Source organism: Garra rufa, chromosome 17 (genome assembly GCF_049309525.1).
Source record: "Garra rufa chromosome 17, GarRuf1.0, whole genome shotgun sequence".
Lineage (NCBI taxonomy): Eukaryota > Metazoa > Chordata > Actinopteri > Cypriniformes > Cyprinidae > Garra > Garra rufa.
The window spans coordinates 8,092,270-8,118,630 of record NC_133377.1 but is presented as its reverse complement, the minus strand read 5'-3'; the positions used below and the strand labels follow the sequence as shown (position 1 = coordinate 8,118,630).

General features: G+C 34.8%; 1 protein-coding gene across 1 annotated transcript in view; it reads left to right on the top strand.

Annotated features, from left to right (window-relative positions):
- lpcat1 (lysophosphatidylcholine acyltransferase 1) overlaps positions 1-25,818 on the top strand; it is a 60,791-nt gene extending 34,973 nt beyond the window's left edge. Inside the window, exons 3-14 of the mRNA XM_073821980.1 lie at positions 543-757; positions 3,792-3,904; positions 4,033-4,093; positions 9,756-9,814; positions 10,185-10,219; positions 10,489-10,543; positions 11,618-11,700; positions 11,903-12,028; positions 21,450-21,603; positions 21,744-21,836; positions 24,923-25,064; positions 25,169-25,818. Of these exons, the coding sequence (XP_073678081.1) occupies positions 543-757; positions 3,792-3,904; positions 4,033-4,093; positions 9,756-9,814; positions 10,185-10,219; positions 10,489-10,543; positions 11,618-11,700; positions 11,903-12,028; positions 21,450-21,603; positions 21,744-21,836; positions 24,923-25,064; positions 25,169-25,365 (1,333 nt within the window). The 3' untranslated portion in view covers positions 25,366-25,818. The remainder of the gene's footprint in view (positions 1-542; positions 758-3,791; positions 3,905-4,032; positions 4,094-9,755; positions 9,815-10,184; positions 10,220-10,488; positions 10,544-11,617; positions 11,701-11,902; positions 12,029-21,449; positions 21,604-21,743; positions 21,837-24,922; positions 25,065-25,168) is intronic.
- Positions 25,819-26,361: the final 543 nt, after the last annotated feature.

Genomic DNA, 26,361 nt, shown 5'->3' with positions numbered 1-26,361 from the left:
ATGTGATTGTAAACGATCCCAGCTGAGGAAGAAGGGTCTTATTTAGCGATCGTATATTTTTATTTTTTCATTACAATTTATATACTTTTTAACCTCAAATGCAGCTTTTTAGGTAAAAAAAAAAGAGATAAGGCTCTTCTTCTTCAGCTGGGATTGTTTAGAGACCTTTGAAGCTGCATTTAAACTGCATTCCACTATATTCCTCAGAAAACATAATTTCTTTACGACTGAAAGACATGAACATCTTGGATGACATGGGGGATGAGTAAATAATGTAAATTTTTGTTCTGGAAGTGAACTAATCCTTTAAAGCAGGATTAGACCCTGACCCTAATTTTGTCATTTAATATCTAATGTCTTTCAGAAATACATCACATTAGTGAATGAAAATAGTTTGTGCTGCAGTTTCATGTTGATTTTAAATGCTCTTATAAGGACCACAATCATTTGGATGTAAAAGCAATTGAATTGGCAGAAATTGTCAGGAAGCAGGTGACATTCTGCTACTAACTAACTCTATTTGCCTTTTTCCGTCTCTCCAGGCTGGTAGATCTGGCCCTAAAGGCCATCATGAGAGCCATGTGGTTTACTGGAGGGTTTCATTGGGTCCGTGTGAAGGGCCGGCCAGCGCTGCCCAGCGAAGCACCCATCCTCACAATGGCCCCTCACTCATCCTACTTTGACGCCATCCCGGTCACCATGACAATGGCCTCTATAGTGATGAAGGCTGAGAGTAAAGACATTCCAGTCTGGGGCAGTAAGTTTTTAAAAAATATACAAACATTTAACTTTGAGCTGCTTTGTCTTTGATGTATTAAATCTGATCTCATGACGAAAACGTTCCTGTGTATGTAGCACCATGTATGTTTCATCACATACTTGATGTAAAATATCCACTGAGTGGCACTAAAGGAGTGTTTGGTTTTTTTTCCCCCGGAACAGATGAATGTACATACGGTACATTTTATGTAACAATGGTTTTGTACGTGTCACCGCAGTTCTGACTTGAAATGTCTGTTGAGTGGTGCTGTAACTCTGATGCTTCGTGATGTTTTAAAATAACGTATCATCTGCACTACACCTAAACCTACCCAATAGTATGAACAAAAGCGAATGTAATGTAGAAACGCAATCGCAAGCATTTTAGCTTGTTTTTCGTTCTCTCATCCTTCAGCTCTTTCATCATGAGTCATATTTTTCACGGGATTCGTACTCAAGGATTCCGCATTTTAAATCCAATTCTGTGCTGGCTGAGCTACCAAGCAAACTTGTTTTGGTCTGGAAAGCGAAAAATATGGAGCTGTAATCATAAATGTGTACAAGTGCTCACTGTTTTACTGCTTCTAGTGTTAATTTCTGTTGGAAACTGCAGTCATTGGTGATGCGATCTGGAAAAACCCGTTGGTTGTCGCGCTGGGACATTTTCAGTAAATTACAAAAAATAGGTTGAATGACAATTTTTTTTGGTTAAAATTAGGTTTTCATTAAATTATTATTCTATAGCATCTTTTCAAGGTACACTGTTCGTGCTGTCTAAACCTACAAGGGGTGATCAAAAGTTCAGAGACTATGCCTATGCCTATCCTCTTGTTAAACCTGTGAAGTGAAAGTGAAACCTGTCTCACTTTAAACCGTTTTTCTCAAAATTCCATTCCTGAAAATCATAGCTTTCAGACCAATTAAGATCACCTTTGTTATGTTCAAGTAGGGCTGGGCGATATGGCAAAAAAATAAAATCCAAGATTTTTTCACAAAAAATCAGATTTACGATTTAAATCGATTTTTTTTTTTACCCCCTACTACTTTCAGCATGTAAAGAAACCCCAGCTTTTCCACAATATATATGGGCACCATATATTTTGCAATATACATAGCAACTGCATCAGTGATCGCTTTCCACCAGGCCCCATTCTTATACCGCACACAGTAAATGTTTGTAAGACAAATAAATATGAAAATATATATTTTCATGCTTTTCTCTTGCAGTTACATCGTATATAAAAATATTAAATTTTGAATACAGAAATATTAAATGATTTAAATAACTGAAACGATCTGCCAGCAGGTGGCGGCAAGACACTGATTTAATTACTGAATCATATCATTCATTTGATTCGTTCGAACAGCTGGTTCATTCAGAATAAAGCAAATTGCTGTGTTTATGAATGGGAAATTGAATCATTTCACTAGATTCATTTAAAAACACACGTTCATTCATAAACAAAACACTGCTGTGTTTGAGTGGAGATGCGCAGCGGCTCAGGTGTGACTTGTTTGAAACTACTTTTGACGACGAAATAGAGCTAAATCAGGCAATAGTGTTATAGTCAGCCAATGTAAGTCACTTAATAATAACTTCTTGTTTATTTAACTGTTGTATTAAATCTCATTTACAAACTCCCTTAAAAATTATTATAAGCTGTCACTCATCTTGGTTCGCAATATCACAAAGCTCTATTATAATCAACAACGCTCGCTATACTGTATAATCAATCTCTTATTTACACTCTCTACACTTATTTATGAAAGGATTCGTGAGATATGTCCGTGATACATTACTCTACATTGCAAAAACACGTAGAAACCTTTGAAGCTCCCCTGAGCGCAAACACAAATATGCTGATCGGGTCCGGCTAACTTGCTAGCACGCAGCTAATCATATCCCTTTAGTGGCTTGCATTATTTGTTTTCCGTGAATTCTGAATACATTTTATATACATATATATTAGTGTATTTCTAAGTGTCTAATCCTAACGTTTTGTAATATTTTTATTAAAATTTTTATTAAAAATCGCGATTCCTAAGGTAAAATTTCACCTTGTTTTGGGTTTTCCTAAATCACATCACATATGTACTTATTGGCACGTATTTAGCATCTTGTGAAAAAGTTCCCACGGATTTTTTGTTTTTGTTTTTATCTTTATGTTAAGGGCTATGCTGTTGTACAAAGTCTGGGATCAGTAAGATTTTTAAAATGTTTTGAAAGAAGTCCATTATGCTCATCAAGGCTGCATTTATTTGATTAAACATACAGTAGAACAGTAATATTGTAAAATATTACTACGATTTAAAATAATCATTTACTATTTTATACATTTTAAAATGTAATTTATTCCTGTGATTCAAAACTGAATTTTCAGCATCATTACTCCAGTCTTCAGTGTAACATAATCCTATAGATGGCATTCTAATATGCAGATTTGCTGCTTAGGAATCATTTCGTATCATTATCAGTGTTGAAAACAGTTGTGCTGTTTATTTTTGTAGAAATCAATATAGATTTTAGTTTTGTATTAGTTGTTGAATAAAAAGTTTGAACGAACACCATTTATTGCAAACGGAAGTCTTGTGTAACCTATGTCCTTAATGTCATTTTTGATTAATTTAATGCATCCTTACTAAATTAAAGTATTAATTTCTTTCACAAAATCTTACTGATCCCAAACCTTTGAGCTTTTCCTTGAGTAAATTACCTCATTTGTCTTTAAATGCATGTCACTGCCATGTGCTCACGTATAACTCAACATGTCACACTAATACACTGGCCCATGGTTAACAAAATTCATGATATGCTTGTAATCTTTCTCCCAGTTCATTGAGAGCTGTTTAACTGGCGACAAGAGGAAATTTGTTTGTAATTTGAATAAGAAAACCTGTTAATTATAATTTATACTCACAGCTTTTTGCAAGGTCTGACTTGCCTACTAAAAGATTAGGCTCTCTTTTTGAAAATAATGTTTTCTTCTCTCTCAATTTTGTCTCCTCACCCTTCGCTCTTTCTCCATGTTTAGCTCTTGTCAAGTTCATCCGGCCCGTGTTCGTGTCCCGCTCCGATCAGGACTCTCGGAAGAAGACTGTCGAGGAGATCAAACGCAGGGCTTGTTCTGATGGCGAATGGCCTCAGGTACCACACAAATGCACACAGACTCTTATATTTCACATCTAATGTAATGACATTTATACAGTTTTAGACTACTTTATATCATGATTTGTGCCATGAGGTATTTCCCTCTGACTGTGGGCTGTTTTCAGATCATGATATTCCCAGAGGGCACATGCACCAATAGATCCTGTCTCATCGCATTTAAGCCTGGTATGTGCCCACCTCTGATATCTGCTGACTAGACACACTTCCCATGCCCACAATGTGTTTAAGAGTCTAATCAATAGTTAGAAATAGAGGATAGTTCACTAATATTTAGCTAAATCTGCAGTTGGTATGTGTGTTTGGTGTTTGCTCTCTCTTTGTACCCTCTCTAATCTGCGGCCCATCATGGTTCACAGCACAGAGAGATCTGGCGATTGGCTTCCTCTTCCTGTGTACGCTGTGGATTGTGATGGACTTTTCTCCTCAAATCCCCCTCTCCTCTGTCAGTCATTGTATCGGCTCTATTCCTCTAATCCTCACCCCTCCCCTCTCTATCGCCTGCGTGTTTTATCTCGTTTGCCTATCTCACTTTTCTTTCTACAGCTTTTAATACTGGAACTCTCCTTGTACCAAACAACATCAGTTGTGGTTGTGTGCAGCCAGATAGCTCTCCCAAAAAAAAAAAAAAAAAAACGGACTAGAGACTGAGTTTGAATGTGTGCCGACAGTTCTGGTGCTTTTTGAACAAGATTTAGGTAATAATTAGTGTTGGTGAGAATATGAAACTGTATTACTCGCCAGTTGGCTGGTAACTGCCTTTTCTAAATTCTAACAATGATTAAATAACTGTAATTTTTAAATAACTGTAATAATCTGTAATTTTCCCCTATGGTTTTCCATCAAAATAAAAGCTTTATGGTAAACAAAAAACCATAAACATTAGTATTGCAATTGCATTTTTTGTTATATAATAATAATAATAATATATAATAATAATTATTATAATAATAATAATGCATTTATTATTATTATTATTATTATTATTATTATTATTATTATTAATAAATACTTTACATGTCAATAGTATTATTATGAAATACTTCAGTTACATACTATTATAGTGATATTCCCTTATTTATGTAATTTTTGTCATTTTATTTTATAATTATAATAATAATGATTAAAAATAAATGATAAATTATGTATTTATTTTTATTATTAAATATTTTATTGTTCACTAGTATTAATGACACTTTTGATTTAAGTTTTATAGTATTAATAATAATAATAATAATAATATCATTATTACTGAGCAGTTAAATATTTATTAGTAATAATAATTTATTTATTATTATTATTGTTATTATTATTATTATTATTATTATTTATTAAATATTTTACTGTTTAGTACTGTCATAGTGATATTTATTTTGATTTAATTTTTATAATTTGATTTGATATTTGATAATAATAATAATTATTATTATTATTATGATTATTATTATTATTATTTTTAGTAGTATTACTATTTTTACATATTTTACAGTTCAATAGTATTATAGTGATGTTTTTATTTATTTTTAATAATAATGATTATTATTATTATGAATATTATTATTATTATTATTATTATTATTAAACACTTTACATTTCAATAGTATTATTATGAAATACTCCACTTAAATAGTATTATAGCGATATTTTCTTTTATTGTTATCATTTGATTAAATGATTATAATAATATTAAATAAATAATTAGTTTTTTAATAGTTTAATAATAATAATAATAATAATTGCATTATTATTATTGTTAAATATTATTAAATATTATACTGTTCAGTAGTATTATAGTGATATTTCTTTTGATTTAATTTGCATAATGTAAAAATAGTAAGTATTATTACTATTATTATTAATAGTAGTAGTAGTAGTATATTACATATTTTACAGTTCAGTAGTGTTACAGTGACATTTATTTAAATTTTGATGATTTTTTTCATAATTTGTTCTCTTGACTCTCTGTGTATGCAAAAACCATGGTGCATTTAGCATTTATTTACAGTAATTCTGCTCTGCCTAAAAAGTACAAACAAACACACTTCTGCACATGTGGACGCAAGCTTTAGTCATGTACAGTAGCAGCTCAGAGCACCTCAATGGTGAAAGATGCAAATGAATGATGGCTGTTTTGTATATTTGCATTAGTTGACTTGCTCTGTTTAAAACTTCAGTTGACTGTGTTAAATGTGAGTGAGTTCAGTCTTAGTGGATAGTTTGGCCAGTTTCTATTAGCAGCATGTAATAAGGAGCTGTTTGTAAGCTGAAGGGCATCTCTAATCTCTCTACACCAACCCAGAAGTGATGAAACCTGACTGGCACAGAGTAAGAGGCTCAAGATATAGAGAAAAATAGACTTCAGTTGATTTCTTAAAGATAACCCGGTTATTAAAACTTGTATAGCCTATTATAACATAAATTAGGTCTCTTACTGAAATATGTAGTAGAAAACCCATGAAAGATTTGCGTTATTTAAACAAATCCACATAGTTTTATACATATTTTGGACAATGGGGGGCAGCATTATTTCGATGACGTGAAATGGTTGCACTTGATGAGCTACTTGCACTACCTGTTGGTGTTTTTACCGCAACACAACACAGAAAATAAAATACTGATACAATGACCACAGCTAATTAACTCAAAACACCTGCAAAGGCCTTTAAATGGTCTCTCAGTCTAGTTCTGTAGGCTACACAATCATGGGGAGGACTGCTGATTTGACAGTTGTCCAAAAGACGACCATTGACACCTTGACACCATTGACAAGGAGGGCAAGACACAAAAAGTCATTGCAAAAGAGGCTGGCTGTTCACAGAGCTCTGTGTCCAAGCACATTAATAGAGAGGCGAAGGGATGGAAAAGAGGTGGTAGAAAAACGTGTACAAGCAATAGGGATAATCGTACCCTGGAGAGAATTGTGAAACAAAACTCATTCAAAAATGTGGGGGAGATTCACAAAGAGTGGACTGCAGCTGGAGTCAGTGCTTCAAGAACCACTACGCACAGACGTATGCAAGACATGGACTTCAGCCGTCGCATTCCTTGTGTCAAGCCACTCTTGAACAACAGACAGAGTCAGAAGCATCTCGTCTGGGCTAAAGACAAAAAGGACTGGACTGCTGTTGAGTGGTCCAAAGTTATGTTCTCTGATGAAAGTAAATTTAGCATTTCCTTTGGAAATCAGGGTCCCAGAGTCTGGAGGAAGAGAGGAGAGGCACAGAATCCACGTTGCTTGAGGTCCAGTGTAAAGTTTCCACAGTCAGTGATGGTTTGGGGTGCCATGTCATCTGCTGGTGTCGGTCCACTGTGTTTTCTGTGTCAACACAGCTTTATACCACGACATTTTAGATTACTTCATTCTTCCTGCTGCTGCTTTATGGAGATGCAAATTTCATTTTCCAACAGAACTTGCCACCTGCACACAGTGCCAAAGTTTAAGGACCATGGTATCCCTGTTCTTAACTGGCCAGCAAACTCGTCTGACCTTAACCCCATAGAAAATCTATGGGGTATTCTGCCCTACAAAGCAAAAAGGCAGTAACTGCATTTTTGGTCAAAGATGAGTTATTGTCATTTTCATGACATTCAAGGCATCCTTTGTTATGTGACAAAATATCTTATCTCAAATGTGTGTGATTTCGCAGCATCCTCACGGGACGGTTTTAACATTGGATAACAGGCTGGATGACAGGATAACATTAAAGTCATTTTTCTCAGTTCTGCACTCGGCGTAGTTACTGCCTTTTTGCTTTGTAGGGCAGTATTGTGAAGAGGAAGATGCGATATGCCAGACCCAACAATGCAGAAGAGCTGAAGGCCACTATCAGAGCAACCTGGGCTCTCATAACACCTGAGCAGCACCACAGACTGATCGACTCCATGCCACGCCGCATTGCTGCAGTAATTCAGGCAAAAGGAGCCCCAACTAAGTATTGAGTGCTGTACATGCTCATACTTTTCATGTTTATACTTTTCAGTTGGCCAAGATTTCTAAAAATCCTTTCTTTGTATTAGTCTTAAGTAATATTCTAATTTTCTGAGATACTGAATTGGGGTTTTCATTAGTTGTCAGTTATAATCATCAAAATGAAAAGAAATAAACACTTGAAATATATCAGTCTGTGTGGAATGAATGTATACATTATACAAGTTTCACTTCTTGAATGGAATTAGCGAAATAAATAAAACTTTTTGAAGATATTCTAATTATATGACCAGCACCTGTAAGTGTAGGCTTAAACCGAATGCCATACCATCAATTTTTCCCCACAAGGATTCTAAATGACCCCGGATATCGAGTAAAATCCGCACTGAGAAACTCCTTCAGTGGCTGCAGCATCATGACAAGCGTCGGCATGTTTACATCCTGCCAGGATGGCATCTAGCGTTTCTCATCTCTGCCGTTCATAAGCTTTTTCAGTAGCTGTGCTCTACTAAAAGCCTCAAAGGAATCAGGGCTAAAGTGGAGAGAACAAAGAAGCAGGTCTTTAGGAAGTTTTATTTATCCGCAGGCATCTTTCCATTCTTTTTTCCTCTTCTTATCACAAGGAAAAGCAGTGAAGACTTGCATCGCTTCTTGCGTTGCCCTTCGAAAGAAAATTACAACCAGTAATACCAATATATTACGTATTGATATTTTATATTCTGAGTTGTTGTGGTGAAAATAGCAACAGGTACAGTAGTGCCAGTAGCTCATCGAGTGCAGCCATTTCACATTATCAAAATAGCGGTGCCCCTCATAGTCCAAAATAATGTATAAAATAATATGGGTTTTTTAAAAATAACATAAATCTTTCACAGGTTTACTACATATTACAGTAAGAGACATCATTTACATTATATTATGCCATACAAGTCTTAATACCTGGAGTTCCCTTTAACTCTGTTGTGAGTTCCATGGAAGCCCGTTTCTGCCACTGAATAAAAAATTAAGAAGTTAATTGTGACTTTTTTTCTCGCAATTGCGAGTTCTTGAGATTCTTGAGATTAAACAAAAAAAAAAACAGTAAAAACAATAATATCGTAATAAAAATATAATAACATTTAAAATAACTGTTCTTTAAGATGTAATTTATTTCTGTGATGGTGAAGCTGAATTTTCAGCATCATTACTCTACTCTTCATTGCCACATGATTATTCAGAAATCATTCTGATATTAAACATTTTTTATTATTATTATTATTATTATTATTATTATTATCAGTGTTAAAAACTGTTATTTTACTTTTGTGGATTTTTTTCAGGATTTTATTTGAAATAGAAACCTTTTGTAACATTATAATCATGATCAATTTAATGTGTCTTTTCTGAATAAAAATAGAGTATATGCACTGGATGTACATTTAAAAAAAAAAAGTGGTGCCATTTAAAAAGTATTTAAAAATAATAATAATAATAATAATAATTATATTTTTTTGCAAAATAAGCAATCCACCCTCACCAAAAGACAATGTAAAAAGTGTAAAAAGTTCTTAAAAACCGAACGTTCATCTCTTCATAAAGTTGCATATTAACAGAAACAGTGTTCTAACCCACTAAATTATGTATTATTATTCATTTTATTGTGTATCCTCTCGTAAAGCTTGAGTGTTATGCAAGTAATTGGCTTGCAGTCATATCTGAATAATAAAAACAATGAAGCTGGATGAGTTCAGAGGGTTTGGATGGTTAAGTTCACACCCACAGTCAAACAGAAGGCTCATGTTTCAGTGCAGGCTATAGTTTTAATGCCACACCCAGCCCTCGGAGTGAAACGAGGTCAAAGCACAAGTCCTCTCGTTCTCATTCTCACTCGTTTACCATCCTTTTGTCCCTCCTTTCCTGCAGGCGCGTTCATCCCTGGAGTTCCCGTGCAGCCTGTGGTGTTGCGGTATCCTAATGAGATGGTAAGAATAGGCTCCACACGCCCAAACAGGGAGTGTCATTAGTGCCTTACATTCTGCAGCTGTGCATTATGTGTCTCCATTCATGAAGTCCAGTCAAATGTTATACTTTTCTTTCCACTGTCACAACGTTCCTGTCTGTGTGTTATGGCTTTGTTTCCATCTCTCATGAATAATACAAGTCTAGCTATCTCTTAGGGCACTTAGAGCCAAGGTTGTGCTGTCAGAGGAGCAAGGTCAAGTTCAAGTGGTTAGGTTAGGTGTGTGTGCGGGATAGTTAGTTTAGGTGGATACTGCCTTGTGTAACGCTCATGTTTTGTTTGAGATGCCAAGCCTGTTCATTGGTTCCTTTCTCTTCTCACTTCCTCGACAGGATACAATCTCATGGACGTGGCAAGGGCCTGGAGCGTGAGTCTCTTGGGTTCTCTTAAAGGGATAGTTCCCCCAACAATAAAAATAGTCAATTTATTTACCCACGTGTCGTTCCGACCTATATGCAGTTTTTTTCTCAATGTGCTAAACACATTTTTTTTTAACAATGTTGGTAGACAAACACTTTCAGTTCCCATTCATTTAAATTGTATTTTCTGTCTTTACGATGAAGAGGTAGTATATTAATGGTCAAGATTTATGTGCTTGTGTAAATTTTTGAATTGAAATCCTATTATCTTTTTCAGATTTAAGATTCTGTGGCTCACATTATGTCAGCTACACAACTCTGTGGAAATAGAGGTGAGAATATTAAGCTTTTGTAATATTTAAAAGCTTTTATTTTATATTTTCATCTAATTTTCATCATTTAATTTAATTTAATTTAATTTTAGTATTTAGTTTTATTCATTCATTCCAGTTGTAGGCATTATTTTAGTTTTAGTCTTTAATTTTAGTAATTCAAGTAGTTTGCCATTACAACATTTTTAATTTTCACCAATTTTTATCAAATTTTCATCATCTAATAATTTCATTTCATTTTAGTAGTAGTTTACTTAATCATTCATTCATTGATTTATTCATCCATCCAGTTTTAGGCTTTATTTTAGTTTTAATCCAAGCAGTTTTCCAAGGCAACATTTCTAATTTGCATCAATTTTCATCATCTAAGAATTTATTTTATTCAAAATTTAATTGAATTTTTTACATAACCTCAAATTATTTGTAATATTTTTAGTTTTAGTTAACAGTAACAACACTGCTAAGTAAATCAGATATAATGATGATAAAAATGTTTGTTTGTTTATTTATTTTATTTTTTTTTATTTCACCTTTAGACTTAATTTACTAAATTTAGACTAAAATAAAGTAATTTACCAAGACAGTATTTGTAATTTTCATCATCTAGTAATTTAATTTAATATTTAACTTAATTTAATTTTACTAATCCTAGTATTATTTATTAATTTGTTTGTTTGTTTGTTTTAGGCTTTTAGTTTTAGTCTTAAATTTAGTTTGAATCAAGCAATTTGCCAAGGCAGCATTTCTAATTTTAATGTAATTTCCATCATCTAATTATTTTATTTTTACCTAAAATTACTTTAAAGTATTTTTTTTTTAAGTTTTGTTAACATCGATAATAATAAAAATGTTTTGTCTGTTCTTTATTTATTTTCATTTTTTTTTGCTTTATTTTAGTTTTAGTCTTAAATTTAATAATGGTCTTACATTTTATAATACATTATACATTAATACATTATTAAATACAATCAATTAAATTTTCTTTTAACTTAAAATTAGTTTCAGTTAACAGTAACAACAATGTCATATGCACAAATGAGATTTGATGATGATAAAAATGTTCTCTCTGTCCAGTATCTTCCTACGTACACCCCGTCGGAGGAGGAGAAGAAGGATCCAGCCCTGTTTGCCAGCAATGTGAGACGTATCATGGCCAAGTGAGTGGATTTTAAATTCTTGACAAAGTGTATTGGTTGTGACAGATTTTATTAACACTATTTCATACTGATCAAAAGAAATTTGAGGTCTATTTGTTTGTATTTCTTTACATTTCTGCCTTATTACTGATTACAGGACACTTGGGCATTTTATATGTTTTCATTGTATGTGTTTTGTTTTTTGTTTTGTATTTCTCCATAGGGCACTTGGGGTGCCGATTATCGATTACTCCTTTGAGGACTGCCAACTTTCTATGGTCAATGGGCCTCTGCGTTTGCCCAGACACACCTGTTTGCTGGAGTTTGCCAGACTGGTACGACGTTTAGGGTGAGTAGAGACATCTACAATAACTAAAACTAGATAAAAAAGTTTGTCAAGACAAACCTTAAGTTTGCTTGAGAAAGCCGGACCAGAAAGTTTAAAGAAGTTTAAAATAAGTTAAAATTATGTTTTTAAAACATTTTTAAAAGTTTAAAAGCAAGTTGCTAGTATGTTTCTAACATGATTAGCAAGTTGCTAGCATGTTGTTAGCATGATTAGCAAGTTGCTAGCATGCTGCTAACATGTTTTAGCATGATAAACATGTTGCTAGCATGTTTCTAGCATGATTAACAAGTTTCTAAGATGTTGCTTGCATGTTTTTAACATGATTAACATGTTACTACAGGCCCGGCTCCAGATATGAGCTGAAGGGTGGGCTGAGGGATATTCAAGGTGGGCCGGGGTTATGTTTTATTATTTTAAAGAGAGGTAAAAGCATATTTTATTTAAAAAAAAATTATTGTCTCTGAATGTAGTACATTATAGATTAGTACACTATACACTATTATCTTAAGAAGTACTAAATAATTTTTAGTATATTAAGTATAAAATTACTGTGTGAAAACAGAGTAAGTATTATTTAAGTGCATTATGGAAGTGCACATTTTTTCCATTTGGGGTAGTTGGTGTTACACTGTCTTGGTTCTATGCTGATTGCTGATTACATTACTCGACCACCGCTGCAGCACTTTCACTGTCATTTTGCATTTTTATAGAAATAATTTACTGCAGTTGGAAAATGTAAGCTACAATTCTAAACTGAAAGAATCTTACAACAGGGTTACCAGGTCTGTATGACATAACTAGCCCAATGGCCAGTCAAGAACAACCTAAAATAGCGCACTGACCATATCCCAAATATCAAAACTTACATACTTCATTTCCATATCTAAAATACACATTTTACAGTTGTGCACATTGATCATAAGCACAGCTCAAAGGCTTCCTACCAGTAGCCTTCACAAAACCTAATATCCAGCTGTAACAAGCGGGACGACTGAGAATGAGGATCCAAATGCAAGCTTTATTGTGAAGGTCGTAGTCAAGGCAAACAGGGTCGAACACCAGCAAACAGGAACAAACAGGGCAAGACAAAAGCGTAAATCCAATAAGGCAGGCGGGGGTCAAAAACCAAGAGGGCAGTCCAAAGTAAAAAATGAAAAACAAAACAATGAAACTAGGAAGAACTATGGCTAAGACTGAAAAACAAAACAGAACTATGACTAGGGAAAAACAACAAGGAAACTAGGAAAACGCTTGGTAAAGTCCGCAGGAGCAAAACAATACTTCGCACAGTGGCTGCATCCGAAATCGCATACTTCATGAGTAGGTACTTAATTTCAATAAGTAGGTACTTAACAAGCGCTAAAAGAGTACCTACTCTACAGCCAAATCTCGTTGAGTATGAATGCGATCCGCCATGATGACGTTATCATGTGATCTACGACGTTAAGACAAGAGCAACAATTTAAAAGATATGAGCGACAGGTTTAATTAATCTATTTGTATATATTATCTATTTGTATATATTATGATGTTGATCAAATTTCTCATTTTGTGGTCTTCCAGAAGAAACAGATACCTTTATGTTTTTAGTACGTTTTTAGGCTATAACCCAGTTTAATCCTTAAAGATGTTATTTTTTATTACGAAAACCTAAAATCGTAACTTTAATATGTTTTTAATTTATTTATGTGCAAAATTGTTTATCCACACCTAAAACTGGCTTAAAATCTCCTTTGTTTTCCTCTTTTTACTGTGGGACTTCTCTTATTTCATCCCCGAGGATTATAAATAACAAAAAACAACACATGCAATTTTAATGCATTATGATTAAATGAATATTACGATAATTTAAGGATATTTAATCTTTTTTTTTCACGTGTAGAGAATCACATGTACGCAAACCCTTTACAGTTTTTTTCTGTCATTATTTTTTACTGATAAAACAGCCTTTTCCTGCGGTTGTATGTACTTATAAGTTCTGCAGTGATAATAAAATAAAATAAAGGCGACGGATGCACAGAACACCCAATGGCATCACGACAACCCTACCTAGTACGTTGCCCTCCTTGTTTGCAATGTTTGTAATATCTGCACAAAGGAGACGTCAATCAGCTGCTGGAAGATCACGTCTTTGGAGAAGACTTTTGATTTTACACTCGAAAGAATTAAGTATTACTTAGAAATTAAAGATGACCTCGGAATGCATTGCTAGACAACACCAACCCTTATGAACAATAATACTGATAAATGCTAACCACTAATTAATTATATTTTTAGTAAAATTAACTACATGCATTTTTTAATACGCCATATGCATGACATATTCATGACTATGCAGTCAATGTGAATACCTCTCAATTCTCAGTCAAGTAATGAATTAATGCTATATTTTATTAACTGACAACAAGAAACACAAATAAATTTGTAAAAGAATAAATAAAAGTAACCTTGATGTTAAATAAGTACAAGTCAAAGACACATAAAACAAAGCTTTATTCAAAGTAATTGTTCTAACAATCATGTGTTCACAGCCTGTAAATAACAACTGCCATCAACAGCTGTGCCAATTCTGCAGCTTTATTCTGATGAAGCAGCTGACCACCGTGTCCACCTTCACCTGTCTCTGCTGTCCATCACGTCCCTGTCCCTGTAACATCCAGAAAAGTTTCAAGTCACCTCTGTGATTCATGTGCTCAACACTGCATTTACACTCACATTTTATCCAACACAAATGCTCCTCTATTTATTTATATTAATAAAAAAGATCAGTTATGTTTAGTTACTATGTAAATGCGTTTATTTACATTCCATATAAAGTAAACAGTGTTGACAACAGTGAATTCTACTGTAACAGCACACAACACTCAGATGTCTATTACGTGCTCATCTGCAATTGTTTGCGAACTTTTTCCTGTCACATATTAAATACTGTAGACATTTAACAATGGTCTTTAAGATGTATATGGTTTATGTACATTCACTTTGGAGATATACGTGTGTTTACTGGATCTCCCCTGTTTGCTATACATAAAACATGTTTTTACAGAACAGTCACAAATATACTATACTGTTACACTTTAAGCGATTTAACAGTTTGTTCTGCGCGATTGTGACACAAGGAACAGCGTAAGGTTACTCACTTTTGAAAACACCCTTGTTGCTGTTCTCCATCACGTTCGATGATGACGTAGGCTATTGATCTCCCGTGGGCTTCTGGGATAGAAAAGTATCCCTCGATCGGCACTTCGAAATCTGGGCGGGACGCAGTAGGCATCCGGGGATCTCTCGCTTACTCTTTTGTGGTTACTCTTCTCACGTACCCATTTCGCCTACTATATAGTAGGTAAGTAGGCATATTGAACGATACTTAGGTATACGTACGCCTGAATCTCGCGAGAAATAGTGCTTCATCCTGGTAAATCTCGCCTGCTTTTTGCCTACTAAATAGTATGGAAGTATGCGATTTCGGATGCAGCCAGTGTGTTTGGCATGGTCTGTCTCTTATGGCTGACAAACAGGAAGCTACCATAGAGGCAGCAGAGGGAGCAGCAACAGTCAGTGTGGGTAAGGGCTCCCTCTGCTGGCCTGGCGTAACACCAGCATTGTTTTATCATAGGCAGAACGCAAAATATTTAAATACAGGCATTTTATTGAAATTAAATTTCTGCAATATTTAAAACCTTCAAGTAACTGGGGGAAATCAACCCATAGCAACAGTTTAAAAGTAGACCAATTCTGTGGGGAAAACGCGGACTTGGCAACCCTGCATCCAACACGAGCTGCTGGAGTTAATGTCATTGCACACATGAGTACGAAATTTTCGTCCGAGATTTTTGCACGTTAATAAAAATACAGGTTATGTTAATCGAGTTTACACACTGCTTCTGAAACTTTCGTCCGTCATAAAAAAAAAAATCGGATCGTGTTTGATTTTAGGCATTTTCGCATCCATAATAAGCATTTTGATAAGGATGGCGAATATGAGAAAACTAAAAAAAAAAAAAACGCATTTGAAAATCAGACTCAGTGTACAATGACCTTTAGATTTGAATGATCACGGGTCGAAAGTAAAGAGAGATGACAAAAATAGACTGGAGGATTTGCTGCAATCTTGTACTCACTGACAAATATCTATTATAAGATGTGCTGCTCCCTTTACACAGAGTGTGCCTTATCGCAAAATCGAAAGTAAACAGCGTGAGCACTCAGTTAAAAGCAATTTCTATACCCTGCATATTGAAAGTGCGAAAATTACAATATTAGAATATTTGCGGGTGCGCCGATAAGAAAAAAAATATAGAGCTCAACTAAATATCGCGCCAATTTTGTGATTGGCTATGTAGTGTGGGGCTCAGGTGGGCCAAGCTTCTGATTGGGTGGGCCAGGCCCACCCTGGCCCCCCGTGGAGCCGGGCCTGTGTTACTAGCATGATTAGCATGTTGTTAGCATGTTTTCAGCATGATTATCAGGTTGATAGTATGTTTCTAGCATGATTAGCATGTTGCTAGGCTGTTTCTAGCATAGTTAGCAAGTTGCTAACATGTTATTAACATGTTTCTGGCATGATTAACATGCTGCTAGCATGTTGTTAACATGATTCTAGCATCATTAGAAAGTTATTAGCATGTTACTAGCATGTTAGGATGTTTCTACTGTGATTAGCAGATAGATAGATAGATAGATAGATAGATAGATAGATAGATAGATAGATAGATAGATAGATAGATAGATAGATGAGTTTAAATGAGTTTGAATGGATTAGAAATATAACATAGAAGGGAAGCTTAACTGATTTTTAAGGGATTTTGGGAGTTTTGACAGTTGGAGTTTGAATAGTGTTGGCCCATTTAAACTTTCTGTCAATGTAAGTCTATTCCGTCAAGTTTAATCGTCATTTTTAGGAAAACCGTGAGTCCGATCAGTTAGAAAAGATATAGCAGGTGAGATCAGTCTGAAGATCTGGGCTGAGTTTGTAAAGTTAAAGCTCTAGGAGTTAGAGTTGATCATTTTAGTCTCAGAACATCTATAAGTTTATTAAATGGCATTTCAGTCAGTTGGCTTTCTCAAGCCAACTTAATAAAACAGAAAGCAAAGAAGAAACCCAGTACCTTGTTAGCAGGACTGTGATTACATACTTCACATCTGTTATCATGAGGATGTCCTGAGTTGTTGAATGACACAGGAATGACCATTGACTAGGTTTTATTATGAGAACAACAGGAAGACAGTCAATGGAAAGTTTTCCTGTGGTTTCTGGAAGTTTGGAAGCTTGTTAGACTGAGAGAGTTTGTGCTTCAGATGATCTCTATAGCTTGGACTTCGGGTGGTTTGTGGATATCTTGGGGACCAGCAGGACCTTTTCTAGGATGAAAGAATCCATTCTCAGGTTTTTATTGAGCAGCTGAGTTAATTAGGTTGTAACAGTGGTCTCAGGGACACGAGGTGCTGGTTTGGTCATTGGGTGAATCAGTCATCCAGCCAATCAATCCGTCAGCAAATTCATCTCTACATATCATAGTATTGATCTGTGATACTTGAGTACAGCCACACTGTAAAGCATCATTACGTTCAGTAGTATGAGCAGCGCTGTGCTGACTGATGAAAAATCAAATGCAGCCCACTGCCTGCCAGCATAATGAGGGGAAGTTAAACATGGGCTTTGTTTGCTTTGGATTAGAAACTGAGGATTGATGGTGATTACTCTGGTGCTGCAGCAGTGAGCTGGTTTTGTTATGATGCTGCTCATCTGTCAGTGAATATGATGCCCTCTAGTGGATGTGATGAAGAAATACAATCAGCAAAGGTTTAAAAGATGGTGTACTGTACTTAAAGGAGAAGAATAAACAATTCCTGATAGTTTACTCACTCCCATGTCATCCATGTTTTCTTTCTTTAGTCGCAAAGAAAGTAAGGTTTTTGAGGAAAACATTCCAGGATTGGAATGATCAGTGGGGATCAAAGGTCAAAATTGCAGCTTCAATGCTGCTTCAAAGGGCTCTACAGAATCCCATTTGAAGAATAAGGGTCTTATCTAGCAAAACAATCATCCATTTTCTAAAATAAATAAATAAAATTATATACTTTTTTTAACCACAAATGGTAAAAAAAATGGTATAGGTGCTATATTTGATTTTAAAAACTGTTTAAATTTTAAGTGTAACTTTATATTATTATTAGTAGTAGCAGTAGTAGTTTTTTATGTATTTATTTGTTTATTTTTATTTATTTATTTCATGTTTTACCCAATGCAAGTGAAGTCAGCAATTAAAGCTAGAGACTAAAACTAGAGACAGAAACTGTTTTTAAAGTTTGAATTCACTTAAAAAAATATTTGAAAGAAGTTGACACTTATTTGCCTTGGATACTTTAAACTAGATATACATATACATATACATATACACACACACAATATATATATATATATATATATATATATTAGTTATAGTTACAATATATTGTGGTTAATTCAGTAAAATATATTACAATTTAAAATAACTGTTTTTAATTTGAATTTATTTTAAAATGTAATTTATTCCTGTGATAAAATTCTGAATTTTTTAGCATCATTACTCAAGTCTTCAGTGTCACATTATTCATTAGAAATCATTTAAATATTTTTTTTATAATATAATTCTAATGCTAATGATTGCTTGAGAAACATTTTTTGAAAACTGCTTAATATTTAGGTTGAAACTGATTCATTTGTTTTAGGATTTCTTAATGAATATAAAATAAAAAATAATAAATGCATTTATTTAAATTATAAATATAAATCTTTTGTAGCATTATACATTTCTTTACTGTCTCTTTTGATCAATTTAATACATTATTGCTTAATAAACCTTAATTAATAAAAAAATTGGTAACACTTTATAATAAGGTTAATTATTTAACATTAGTTAACTACATTAGATAATATGAACTACTTCTACAGTATTTATTAATTTTAGTTAATTTCCGCATTCACTAATGCTTTATTAAAATCACTAGATGTGTTTGTTAACATTAGTTAATGCACTGTGAACTAACATGAACAAACAATGAACAGCTGTATTTTTATTAACTATTAACAAAGATGAATAAGTAGTGTAATACAAATAGTTAATTGTTTGTTCATGTTAGTTAATACACTAATGTTAGACATTAGTAAGTTAGTTAATACTTACTAACGTTAACAAATGAAACCTTATTGTAAAGTGTTACCAAAAACATATAGACCCCAAACATTTAAATAGTAGTGTATACAGTCAAGCCCGAAATGATTCATACCCCTGGCAAATTCTGACTTAAAGTTACTTTTATTCAACCAGCAAATTTTTTTTTTTTTTTTTTTTGATTAGAAATTACACAGACGTCTCCCAGAAGATAATAAGACGATGTACACGAGGCATCATTGTGGAAAAAATTATTACTCATCTTTTATTTACATTTGAACAAAAAGTGGCATGTCCAAAATTATTCATACCCTTCTCAATAATCAATAGAAAAGCCTTTATTGGCTATAACAGCAATCAAACGCTTCCTATAATTGCTGACCAGCTTTTTGCATGTCTCCACTGGTATTTTTGCCCATTTCATCTTTAGTGATGAGCTCCAACTCTTTCAGGTTGGAGGGTCTCCTTGCCATCACCCTGATCTTTAGCTCCCTCCACCGATTCTCAATTGGATTTTAGTCAGGACTCTGGCTGGGCCACTGCAAACGTGTGAGAATTTTGATGTATTGCTCCTTTTTCATGGTGCCGTTTACTGTGATTAGGTTCCCTGGTCCACCGGCTGAAAAACCCCGCCAGATCATTAGGTTCCCACCACCATGTTTGACAGTGGGGATGGTGTTCTTAGGGTTGAAGGCTTCTCCTGTTTTATGCCAAATGAAGGCTACATCATTGTGGCCAAACAATTAAATTTTTGTTTCATCTGACCATAAAACAGAAGCCCAGAAGTCTTCTTCTTTATCCAGATGAGCATTTGCAAAGGCCAAGCAGGCTTTTGTGTGCCTTATCTGGAGAAGTGGTGTCCTCATTGGTATGTGTCCGTGGAACCCAGCGGTGTGCTGTGTCCATTGGACTGTCTGCCTTGGGATGTTGCCACCAGTAGAGCCTAGATTCATCAGGATGGCCTTGGTGGTGATCCTTGGATTCTTTTTTACCTCTCTCACTATCCTCCTGGCCAGCACAGGTGTCACTTTTGGGAGATTTTTCACAGTCCGGAACGTCTTGTATTTTTTAATAATACTTTGCACTGTAGCCACTGGAACTTCAAAACATTTAGATATGGTCTTATAGCCCTTTCCTGACTTGTGAGCAGCCACAATGTGCAGCCGCAGGTCCACAGTGAGCTCCTTTGTCTTAGCCATGACTGTCCACAAACCAACGGCAGAGAGCTTCTGTTTTTCACCTGTTGAGTTGATTAAAACAGCTGTTCCCAATGAATCAGGGTAATTAGGATGCTTTAGAACAGCTCGGACTATTTGGAATGGTATAGAACTTTGGATTTTCACATAGACTGTGACAGTTTGCAAAAGGTATGAATAATTTTGGACATGCCACTTTTTGTTCAAATGTAAATAAAAGCTGAGAAATATTGTTTTCCACAATGATGCCTCTTGTACATCGTCTTATTATCTTTTGGGAGAAGCCTGTGTCATTTCCGGTCAAAAGAAAACTTGCTGGTTGAATAAAAGTAACTTTAAGTCAGAATTTGCCAGGGGTATGAATAATTTCGGGCTTGACTGTATGTTAAAAATAACGGTTTCTGTTTTCGTTCCAAAATAGAACTCAGCATGAACCTTAGCATGTAGAAGTAACATCTAAGCAGACCTTATGAATTTATATGCAGTCAGTTAAGAGATTCAGCTGAAGTGTTATTGGTCTGTAGGATGCTTCTTCAAACTGTTCCCAACAGCAGCTCAACATCTCAAACTTGGATTTATCCATCTATAATAATCTTTTTGTAGTCTTGTACCATCCAGTCTTTGTTCTTTTCGCCCATCTTGCTCCTTTTTTTTTTTTTTTTTTTGCCAATATCAGATGTGACTTTTTCTTTGAAACTCTTAAAAGCCCAGCATCTCAGAGTCGTCTCTGCACGGTTGGTGATGAAACTGCTGTTTAGTGTGTACTGTTCAATGCAGCTGCCAGCTGAGCTCCAGTCAGGGGTCTGTTTCTCAAACTAGAGACCCTGATGTTCTCCTCCTCTTGTTATTCTGGGTCGTCCACTTCTCTCCCTGTGCTGCTTAGATCCTTTTTGCTTTTTTCTTGCAAGACAGTAGTTCATAAAACAACCTTCATCTCTCAAAATAACAATTCACTGAGAAATTTCTTTTTTTGAAACCCTTTGGAAGAAATGGCAAGTGTACTCAATACTTTCAATGATATAGTATATTGTAAAAAAACAATGATGGATTTTATTTTGTCTTGTCTCTCAGTCTGAAGACGGGGGTCACTGATGAAGTCCTGCATGAGGAAGCCTCCAGAGCCCGTAAGCTGTGTGGAAGCAGACTGAATGTGGAGGGATTTGCTCAGTACCTCAGCCAGCCCGTGACAGAAGCAGTCCAGGACATCTTCTCTCTTTTTGAGGAGGTTAAGCATTCATGAAAACATCTTTATTACATTACTGAAGAGAAAACAAATTAACTCTGCCTTTCAAATGCATCAGTTGTAATCACTTGTTTGTTTACATGATGTCTGATTGTGATGACATTTGAATGAATTGTTTCCAGCACGGGAAGATGGATGTGAGAGAATATGTCATCGCCTTGTCTGTGGTTTGTAGACCTTTCAGATATCTGGAGACCATTAAACTGGCATTCAGGGTGAGTTGAGTTTCTGTAAGCTCTTATTGTTTCAAATAGACAAGCTTGAGTTTGTATGAGTCAGAGTCTCAGACTTACGGCTGGGTGATAAAACAATAAAAAAAGAGTTTGATAAATGTGTGTTATAATGTTTATTCGCCAAAAGCGTGGTGCAAGTTTACTAGAGCAGATGCGTTCACTTGCTGATGAATCTTGGTCACACGACGACTAACAGCACTGTGAGGTCCAGTGTGTAGCGCTGGAATTCAGCAAAGTACACAAATGAATCATTGTTTTAAACTAGTTTAAATCCAGATGAAGCAGTGCTGACAAACAGGAGAAACACAATGTCCAACAATACCAGCAGAAGGCTTCTTATTCTACAAATTGCCATCTTTTACCATGGATTTACTGTGGTAACACTAACTGACAGAAATGTGGGACATTCATATTGAATTTCATTATATCATTAATGTAGACGTGTTAAAGGAGTAATGGAATATAATTACAATATTTTGTGGTTTATAGCGTACGTGCATTTACACTAAATGTATTTAAAGGTGCCATAGAATGGAAAACTGTATTTACCTTGGCATAGTTGAATAATAACAGTTATGTACTGTAAATCTAGTGTTTGCAAAAGACCACTGAAAAATAGGCAAATACTAATATAACACCGACTATGACGTTATAGTCTGTATCATTAATAGTTACACCCCCAACATTTGCATAGTCGAATCATCAGAAGTTCTGCAGGTAGTCTATTGTGGAAAAAAAAAACTAAGCGAGGACAATAGCGAAAATGGCAGATCACGGAAATAAATGTTGTGTTCCAGGTTGTGCAGGAGATGTTAAGTGCAAGGATGGGTTGGTGTCTGTACTCAGAAAGGCAAGGAAAACAAATAACGCGTTCTAATAATAAGGTGAGCCACTAAAGGGACACGGTTAGCTTCTTGCTAGCGGTAGCCTGTTACATTGCAGTACATAAAATTTCACTTACCACATAATAGTGTTGGGCGATATGCTCAATTTTCATATCGCCCTATCGTCAGCCTGAGAGATCGCCGATACACGATACTATCGTGTTAATTTAATAATGTACTAAATTCCTTATTCGTTTTGTAAAGGTAGACTTGCTATTGGCATATGATTAAGTTGTGCGTGTACAGAGTGCTGACTGTAGTTCTGCCGGAGTTGTTCAAGTTACTTTCGGTTTCATTCTCTGCTATCGTCAGTGAGTGAGTTGTAAACGTGCGTGCATGAATGTAAATGAACGACTCTTTCTTTACCCGTCATATTATGTTACCGCTGTATATCTGACCGTTGTCATCAGGTGATGTTGTAGTTCAGTTCATATTGAATGCGGAGAAGTGATGCGCGTGTAATTCACGTGCGTATGTTTAGTGCCATTTGATCGCATCGTAATTCTAATTAGCGCATATAGATGTTACTGAGGTGAATGTTTATGTTTACTATATACAGACCGATTATGATACATCGTAATTAATTCAGCCTGAACCACGTTTTACTACCTCTGTTATCCTAATGACTGAAATGCTAATATAATATAACACTCCCGTTAGAATCAGTTAATCTATCACCTTACTGTATGATGAAAATCTCCCATTTTCACTGCACGCGGTGCTTTAAGGCGACGTGGCCTCTCTATGCTTGTGTTTATACCGCGGCAAGTTTCTGAGGCATCCTAGAACAGACTCTCTGCGCTGCACTGCTAAAGTTAAGTTCTTTGTTGACAAATAATAATAATAATCGTCTTCCTATCGTCAAAGGCATCAGCAACAGGCGATATCTCTGACTATCGTCGATACACGATACTATCGTCTATCGGCACAACCCTACCACATAAACAGAGTAAGAAAAGATGACTGCGCTGACAATGGCGAATGATTTGCAGATCCTGAGCACCGCTGACAAGAATCTAAATTCGTAAAATGTGTGGTAAGTACTGCCGTTGTAGTACTGTATAACGTTACATAGAGCACATGCTATCACAAATCTAAATCAGAGAACAATTTAAAATATTGTATCAATGCATTCTATGGCACCTTTAAACTACTTTCACAAGAATACCTAGAAACCATATAGTTACGTTTTTACCATGATATTAAGGTGCTGTATGTGTGGTTTTAACTCTGGTTATCATTAACTAAATGTATGCTATTATGGAGGACCAATGATTAATTTGAATAAAATTCAGAATAATTCAATTTCACCATATAAAAATTAGGTTGTTACAATTTTTTACAGGTGTTACTGTTTCTAACTCAAGCGACTACTACTATTCATAAAGACAGTGCCTAGTTTCTATATGAATCAGTCGTTTGAATGAATCTGTTGAATAAAGGACTAAATGACTCACTCATTTGCCACCACCAACTAGTGACTTGGTTTCATATTTAAAAGTATCATTGCATTTTGCACATTTTGCATTTTTTTTTTTTTAATTGTAAAACATTAATCTTTTATATATGCTGTCAATTATAGTTCTTAAGAAAGAAAATTGGAATCGTAAAAAAACGGTATCGGCAGGTCACACTTACAAAACAAAATTGGAAATCAGAATCTGCCAAGAACATTTCAATCGGTGCGTCTCAAACTGTGCTGAAGTTACTCGTCATCAAAAGTCAAGCAACACAAACCTGTTTCACAATTTGAAACTATTACTCATTAAAACATGCAGAAACTTAAGAAATAAATGTTTCTGTTTTTTACTACATTTTTTATTTTTATATGGAATAATGACTAGAAAAGTGTAAAAAAAAAAATTAATAAAAATAAAATGTAAAGTGTTTGTCATAATCTGACCATAATAAGTAACTATACAGTAATTAACTCTTTCCCTGCCAAACATATGTAAGAACATGCATATAAAAAATGTGATCATCAACAATAAACACCATATTTATATATATATATATATAATATTGGCCATATTGCCCAGCCCTACAATTAATGTATGCTATATTCTGTTTAATAGATTATAGCTCTTAATGTGTATTTGGACATAATGAACTTTTTATGTCTGGATGATAAGGAAAGCTGGATGATCTTTTGTTGTAAATGTTGTAATATTTTCTTCTGTCCAGATGTTTGAAGCACAGGAGGATGGAGCAGTTGTAGAAGATGAGTTGGCCGTCATTCTGAAAACCGCTCTGGGAATCGGAGATGTTGCCGTTTGTGATCTTTTCAGGGCCATTGATTGTCAAGACAAAGGAAAGATCACATTTGGTAGGTCCATTCACATTGATTTACATGTTAATTATGATTTAGCTGTTTGGTGTGCTGGCATTGTTGCAAACCCAAAATATCATTATGTTATGTGTTTGTGGCAGATGATTTTTGCCGGTTTCTGGAGAATTGTCCTGATTTCGTGGAGCAGTACCACTGTCTCAGTGAGCCGATCCCTCAACCCTCCAGAGAACCCACATCACCCTCAGAGTCTCAGCCTTCAACTAACGGCTTCTGTGCTGACTTCAGCCCTCGAGATCCCAACACTCACAGCGCTGCACACAGCAAGAAACAGGACTAAAAGCAGCTTTTACTATCACAGCCTGTCACCCTCAGTGTGTGAGGGTGTTTGTGTGTGCACTTCTGTGTGCAGGAGAAGTGATGACAGACCATATCTTGAAGTTGAATTGGGATTTGCATCTGGGTACATTACCCCAGGGACTCTTCAGAGTTCTGTTCAAAATCCTTCAGTTATTTATTTTTTTATGCCCTCGGAGAACCTGTCTTCAAGGTGGTTTGTTTTCTGACAGATCTTAGGAATGGAAACAATTTTATATATTTTTTTGTGAGCATTTAATAGATTTTCTATATAAAGTGTTCTTGCTTTATAAGATAAGAGTGTGGTTTTAATATACGCTAAACAACAAAAGTCTTGGCTGATGTACTTCAGAGTGCAATAGTAAGGCAATATTTTGACATGTACCACCACATGCTTTACAAAAATATTAGTATAAAGAAAATTTGAGCAAACCTGTTACAGTCTCTGGTTGAGTTTTAAACAAAGTATTTTTTTTATCAGTAAATCATGTTGTGCTAGATAATTAACAAAGATATCTGACAAACAAATTTACACTATTTATTTGAGATGGGTTTGTTTTTAAGAATATCATAATACTGGTAGCCTGTCCTGTTAAAATCACTAGTGTTGTCACTAAAATTCAGTATATATTTTTATTACATTTTATCCTTAAAGGGAACCCTGGGTATTCATATATAAAAGTACATTTTTTAAGGCTAGACACTGCAGGTGAAGAGGGTAAAAAACAACAACTAATAGTTATCACCTTAATTACTCAGTTGATTGATAATAACACTGATAATTACAAACATTTTTTGTATTACAAGTTTTCTAAAATGTTAGGTTTGAACATGCCAATGAGGCATTATTTAATGAAATATGCACTAATTTGCATACATTTCTTGTACAAAAATCTAAACACTGGATGAAGTCAGTTTCAAATTTCTTGTTAATTTTTTTTTTTTTTTTGACATATTAGAGTCAAATGTTTTTACAGAG